This window comes from Thalia democratica, chromosome 7, assembly GCF_965202585.1.
Source record: "Thalia democratica chromosome 7, ktThaDemo2.hap1.1, whole genome shotgun sequence".
Taxonomy (NCBI): Eukaryota; Metazoa; Chordata; class Thaliacea; order Salpida; family Salpidae; genus Thalia; species Thalia democratica.
The window spans coordinates 21,157,779-21,165,097 of record NC_139171.1 but is presented as its reverse complement, the minus strand read 5'-3'; the positions used below and the strand labels follow the sequence as shown (position 1 = coordinate 21,165,097).

Genomic DNA, 7,319 nt, shown 5'->3' with positions numbered 1-7,319 from the left:
GTTTGGAAAGACTTTATAAAACTTATAACTGCTCTTTTTGCAAACTTTCTTAACACAAACATTAACTGGTAAAAAATATTTAGTTTTATTATTGCAATTTGTTTTTTAGAACATTTTTATGATTATTCCGGTATAAATTCGCTAAAGTTACTACTACTACTAAAAGATAATACTACTAAAGGTGTACTTTTTTAAGCAGTTGAAAGAATATTAGTCTTTTACTTAAAAGTATAAAATTATTTAATTCACTAAGCTAAGCGCATCTAATTTAACACTTTTTACAGATTGAAACTAATTTTATTTACATTTAGTTTAAGTAAAAAGATATTATTCAAAAAATTGTCTACTTAACCTAGAAGTTACTGGAAGTATTTTAACTAGGTAAACAATAAAAAACTAGTTTAACCCCAATGTTATACTAGGGTACGGTCACAAAATTTTCCATAAAGCGTCACTTTTGCACAAGAACTTAAACTCTTCTAATAAAAAACTTTTTTGATTAAAACATTATATTCATTAAACAAAAACTTGTTTGATAATGTTTGTAACCCGTTCGCTAGTATAACATCGGTGTTAAACTAAACTTTTCACGGCTAATAAAATAAGTGTGCTACCAGTAAGCGATAGGTTAGGTACCTAATGTTTTGTACGAGAACTTTAAACATAAATTACGTGTAAAAGAACCTCGTTTTCTTGTAATAAAAAGTGCAAAATTACGCTTAAATTAGTGAGTTAAATCGTTATGTATTTCTTAGTGAGCTAGCTGTAAAATCGCTTGCAAAAACATTAGCTAAATTTTCAGATACTTTTCTCGTCAACTTACAGCTTATAACAATGGAAAAATGTTTATTAAACATTCTAAATTTTTTCCACCTAAATATTTTATATCCACTAGCAGATGTCAAGAGTTATACAACAGCAACTAAACTGAATGAAATATGCTATTTTATAAGTTTGTTAACACTATTTAAACTTGTTATTTACGGAACATTAAACATTTATCTAAACCTGAAACATATAGCAAGATGTTGTTAATTATTTTATTTTAGAAAACAGTGTAACTAAATCATCAGTAAGAATTGGCTGTATTACGTCACAATATATTTTAATGTTTACTAGGGTCGGCAGCCTTTCGTAACTCGCAAGCCAATTTTACTAGAAAAGTTTTTCCAAAAACTATTTTCTAAAAAAAAAATTTTAGATCCACAGTTACTAGAAAAACATTGTAGTAAACATTACAAAAATGCAACTTTAAACTAAAGTTATGATCAAATAAGCAATAAAAGAGTACTGTTAAGATAAACTTATTTAATTAAGATGCTCATTTTAATTTTTTTACACATAGAATTTATCTTTATAGTTTTTAAAAAGTTTTCTTTATAGTAGAAAGTACCTTTTGGGTTATAGATTTTGACTTTAATGGCCGCACTTAGCCGGCCCCTATATTTACTGATTCAATGTATCTTAGTTTTGAGTAATATCTTTTAATTTATCACCACTAAAACTGGGGTTTAATAAATATTTACTCAAAACATTATAAATATATTTAAGTCGTACCTCCCAAAAAAGTATATTTTTATACAATTTAAGCAAACCAATGTATGTACAAATGACTTTTTTAGTTTATTTAGTATACAACATAAATAAACATATTGAACAAAGAAATAAAAAGTGTTATTAAAATGTTGGTTGTAAAAAATTTTAACTTCATTTATAAAACTTAAGTTCTTAGTATATTCAGATTAACAAAAACAGAACAACATAATTCAGTAAGAGAGTATAAATAACTAAAGTTCTATTTTTTCCAAAAGGAAAACAACCAATATTTATTTTTATATCGTCCTAAAATAAACTCTATATTGAATATTAATTTATCTCGAAATAAAAAGTTTTAAAATTGTAAAATTCAGTTTCTGCAAAAAAAATCTGAACGACTAAATCGTACACAAACTAAATATTTGTAAAAGAGTAAATACTAACAATTCTAAAACAGTGTTTTTTATTTAATTTTTTTATCAAAAAAACACTATGCTTATAAAGTTTATATTGATTACAAAACATATACTAATTTTTTAATCTTTTAGTACCAAAAAATGTTAAAACTATACAATAAAAAACCATATATTTTTTTTTATTAAGAATTAGAACTGTGTATATAAGTTTTTATTATTGGTTTTAAAGATATTTTTTCCATTGATTATGTATTGAATGAAACATAGTTTTTTCATAAATAATTTAAAATAATAAGATATTTTTCGTAATGTAAACAAACAACTATGAAGCTCATATACATTTAGCTGATAATAAAAAAGTTTAAAAGTAAACATGTAATAGTAGAAGCAGTTATAATTTGAAATACAAGCTTTATAACTATCTAATAATATCAGAAAAACTATTTGAAAAAAAAACACTATATTAATTAAAACAAACTGCATAATTAAGAAATTGATTGTTTATATTACATATACACTTGTTTGATGGTTGAATTATTTTCATGTTGTAACACTTGAGTCATCTGATGATCCGAATCTTCCATAGTATCGTAGATAATCACTGTTGAAATTTTTGAGTTAGCAATAAAAAAAAAATGTTGATTTGAAAACAATCATAAATTGTATACGTGATTTAATTTTAAGGTGGTTTTATTTTTTAAAACAAAAGTCTATCAATAAAAAAATCCTTTTAACAGTTTAAGTATAAAACTAAACTACGACACTATTAAGGTACAAATGTGCAAACATTAAAAAAAAAAATTAATTGCATAAATATAATAAAAATGATAGTAACAATCAATGCACAGTACTAACAATTTATAAGTTAATAAGTATATATTTGAAAAAAGAAAAAAGAGTAACAACGCTCAACAACTACATAGCTTTCAAATTATACATCAAAATATCTTTTATAAACTGGATTGACTGAAGTTAAAGTGTATTAATGCAATTACTTATTTAGAACTCAAAAAAGTTTTTGAAACACAATAAACTTGATTTAAATTAAAATCTAACCGGTTAGTAAACACTGGTGGTTGTCCTCTTTTTAATTTGGCTACAAGTAAGGTTCGATAATCATCATCCCAATCTCCTATTTCGATTTCAACTTGCTGTTATGGAAAATAAAAACTTTTCAATTCAATGAAGTAAAATAAAAATAAAAAAATTACCAAATAGGAAAACTTAATCAGTTTTTAAGAATTTAAATATACTTGTGTTTTTTGCGTATTTTTGACTGATTAAGCCTTAGCTTTATTAATTATACCTAACAGTTGTTTAGAGTTAATTATAATTTTTTTCTTTAACTTTAGAACAGTTTAATGTAATTTTTTTACAAATAACCAATATAAATTATAAACATATAAATTTTAAATTAACTAAAAATTAAAAACCTTTACTAATTATGAAAACGTAAAAATCTTTTATCACTTAATAGAACTTTAACCAAGATATATGTTTTGTAAAAACAAAAATAACCTGTATGCTCTGATGAGCGAAATAGAACAAGCTTGGACCAACTAAGGCTGAGTTTGAATCTCCATGAACTCCTAAAGTGAGATCCTGGATTTCATTGGGATCAATTCTCAAACTAGTCAAATCATTTTGATCAATGACAACCGATCCTTCCATAGTCTTTTTGTAAGCAAGTTCCATGATCTTACTCATGACAGTTGTGTCTTTAATCTCTCCTGCATTGTGTGCACAATCCTGAAGCCTTCTAAGAAGCTCATCAAAAAGACTTGCAGTTGACCTTATTGCTTTCCAAACTTCATCAAGACCAGATAAATTAACAAGCATAGCAAAAAGCCGTAGAAAAAGTGGACAGTAAATAAGTTGTTGGACTCTCGGAGACTTTTCTTGAAGTTTTGAAACTATTTGCTCAACACCTCCTGTTTCGATATAAAAAGACATCAGAACCTTCATATTAGATTCTGACAAATCGTCAAGATACAATACAAAATCGGGCTGAATTAATTTACTAAAGTTTAAAACAGAATGGGGTCTTGAAGTTAATATAAGTCTCACGCCAGGTAAAACTCTTCGCGAAAGAATAAGGAAAAGAAGTTGTGAAGGTAAATACTTCTTATGAACGTTTCCAATTGAAGAATCTTCCATGCAAGTTATCTCAAACCTTGCCTGGTCCAATCCGTCCAACACAAGAGTAACTTTGTGTTGGTTGGATAATAACCAGGCAAGTGCCTCGTCTGTTTGATTTTCACTATACGTAAGATCACTCGAAAAATATCTTATTCAATCAAGAAATATTTAAGATCAATCGGCTTTCGGGGATCAACAATCATAAGAGGAATGAATAAAGCGTATCGATTGCAATCAAATGTGGAAAGAACACAACGTTTGCTTAGGGTGGTTTTTCCTGCACCAGCTGGGCCAATGATCAAGATGTATGAGTTTGGAATAGTTCTTATTTGTTCACTGTAAACAGATTTGGAATTACTAAATTCATAATCGCTGTATTCATAATCATTTGATTCAAACTCATTTAGTTCAGAAACATTTGGTTCAGGGTCATCTGATTCAGAGTCATTTGGTTCATAATCATTTGGTTCAGAATAATTTCGTTCAGAATCATTTGTTTCTGACTCATTTGGTCTAGAATCATTTGGTTCAGAATCATTTGTTTCTGACTCATTTGGTTCAGAAACATTTGAATCGGAATCGCTCAGCTCAGTTCGCTGTTGATTTAGATTTCCTCTCAACCTAAGTTTTTAATTCGACATTTACTATGTAACTTTAATTTTAAAAGTTTAATAGTTGTAAAAAAATAAGTTTTATTGTAGAAAGGAAATATAATTATAGATTATTAACTTTTTTTCATAAAAGCTATCTCTAAAATAACTTGAATAGTTTTAGCATAAGAGCTTACTAAATAAACTTCAGTTTTACAGAAATAAACTCAGAATAAATTAGAAAACCGATGAATAAACTAGCTAAATCTAAATAATACGGTTTTTAGTAAAATTATTAAAACACAGTTTTTCTATATCATATACAATTTTGTACAAAATTCTTCAGTAAGGAAACTTGTCGCAACTTTATGTTTAGTCTAACTAGGAATATATTACAAATCAAGAGACAGAAATGTAGTAACCATTTTAATCATATTGGTTTATCTAAACTAGGTTTCTATGCTCATCTTAGCTTAAAACTTAAATAGATACTTTTTTACAGAGAAAAATTGCTTTATTTCTATAACTGAGCTTAATTTGATCGTGTTACAAAATTTAAGATTTTAAGAACCAGTTAAAACTAACCCAACTACGTCATCAAATTGAAGTTCAGGAGCATCTTTATAAGCTCTTCTTTGTTCATCAAGCACTTGATACCTTCCATCAACAAATGCTGTATTCCTTCTAAAGTGATCTCTACTTAATTTAATAACAGGATGGACCACTGGCACGTTTCGATTCATCTCTTCGGTGTCTTTTATTCCCATCGGATCAGCAAGAATTCCACATTTCTTCAAAAGTACATCTTTGATTTTATGAATAAGACATTGCTCTGTAACTTATTTAGTTGACTTCTTAGTACTCTTTTGGTAGGTAAATAAAAAAGCTTTAATATTTAATTCAAAGCAAAAATATGATTTTATTGTAGTTAAACGTTAAAAAACTAGATTTAAATCCTTTTGTTTGAAAAACCATAATATAATGTTTTGAACAAAAAAGCTGTTGAACTTAAAAAACATTGCTACTAACAAATATTTTAAATTTTCAATATTAATTTTCATATAAAGTAATTTTTGTTAAAAGACCATAGAACTTTATTGAAATATACTTTTCTAAAATTTAAAAAACTTTGTTAAAATATCAAAATAGTTTATTTTTACCATAAAGCCCATCTTTTTCGATGTAGGTTGAAACATCATTAGGACCTGTAATAGAACTTTTTATCAAATAGTAGAACTTGTGCTTTTCTTATTTTTTAAAGTTAAAATGTCCCTTCAGAAGTTATAAAAAACTTGCAAAACCATCATCCATTAATGTTACTTTACTTATTTATTTTAAAACAATTAAACTTTAATTTGTATGAAACGTAATATAAGTAACTTATCGTGAACTTATTTTTTAAAATTTTGATTTCTTATGAAAAAACCTTGAAATTGTACTTTATGCCTTAAATTTTAAAAAGATTTGGTTACATGTAATAAATCAGAATGTATTAACTTACCAGGTCTAACAGCATCAGCAATATATTTTAAACTATTTTCTTCTAAAGATATCAGAAATGTTTTACTCCATCCAGGTAACAAACGACCACATGCTCCATTATGAAGTAATAATTCCACCATCTTGTAAATACTTCCTTCGTTTTGAAGACGTTCTACTTTTACCTTCAATAAAAATGTTTGTTAAACTAGTTTTATCAAAAACTATAAAAAATATTTTTCTATAAAAGTTTTAAAAGTTTTTTAGATTTTAAAGACCTCTTGTCTTGATCAACTGGTGAAAATAAATCAACTTAATTTAATCTAACTATAAAATTTGTACATACTTGTAATTCTTCCCTGTAAAACTTTTTTAACGGTGTAAAAACTTCTGGTATCTCAACAGTTTTCAGTTTTTGTGACAAGCTTGGATGATTTAAGATTTTAAAGACAAATACTTTGTCTTGTAAATCATCAGAAATTGTTAATTGTATAATTTGGTTCTCCATTTTAGTATTAAGGTTTTAAATTTACAAGTATATATAAATTTACACTTCCTGTTGAGAAAGTTGTTTGATAATTTAAGTTACTTTTATCTGAGTAGAAACGCTTGAAAAAACAAAAAAATATAACATTAAGTAAAAAAATTGATAAAATAAAGTAAAATTAATTAATATTGATAGTCAAGGAACCTCTCATATTGTAAAAATTATATTTGAAACGCCAGATAGTACCGCATGACCATCCAAAATATAACAAAATCTAAAAAAAAAAAATTATTACTCTCCAGACATACATAATAGTATAAAACTAATTGATCTACAAAACTGAATTTAGTACAGCTGTATTGAAGCATTCGTTAGTGGTTACATTTAAGCGAGTTTTCTGCGGTTCTAGTTTAGTTTTTTATCTATGATTACGACAGTCGTAGTGCGAAGAATATCAGAAACACTATACTAGACAAGTCGGAAAAATCGGGCTAGTCCAACACTTTATTTTAAACTTATTTTTAGTAAAACTATCTACGTTTGTCATTACTTGTATGTACAGCTAAAGTTAATACCGATGTAATTTTATAACAAAAGTTTTCTAATTTACAAAAGTTTAGTTTTAAAGTAATGAATTAGCAAAAGTTTGGTAACTAACTTTATTAAATTTTT

The 7,319-nt window shown here is 26.2% G+C and overlaps 1 protein-coding gene across 1 annotated transcript; it reads right to left on the bottom strand.

The window, feature by feature from the left end:
- Positions 1-3,997: 3,997 nt before the first annotated feature.
- LOC145840936 (uncharacterized) lies at positions 3,998-6,302 on the bottom strand. The gene is made up of 4 exons (XM_082948292.1): positions 6,183-6,302; positions 5,842-5,886; positions 5,267-5,472; positions 3,998-4,712 (listed from the first exon to the last, which is right to left on the bottom strand). The coding sequence occupies exons 1-4, from the start codon at positions 6,195-6,197 to the stop codon at positions 4,241-4,243; spliced, it is 738 nt and encodes a 245-aa protein (XP_082804418.1). The 5' UTR covers positions 6,198-6,302; the 3' UTR covers positions 3,998-4,240.
- Between the last annotated feature and the right edge of the window lie 1,017 nt (positions 6,303-7,319).

Excerpts from the sequence above, each read along its gene's own strand:
- LOC145840936 (XM_082948292.1), bottom strand. Across the intron at positions 5,473-5,841 it reads CGAAAAAGATGGGCTTTATG|AAATGTGGAATTCTTGCTGA; the intron begins GTAAAAATAAAC and ends GTACTTTTGAAG. Across the intron at positions 4,713-5,266 it reads CAATTTGATGACGTAGTTGG|GTTGAGAGGAAATCTAAATC; the intron begins GTTAGTTTTAAC and ends TTAAAAACTTAG.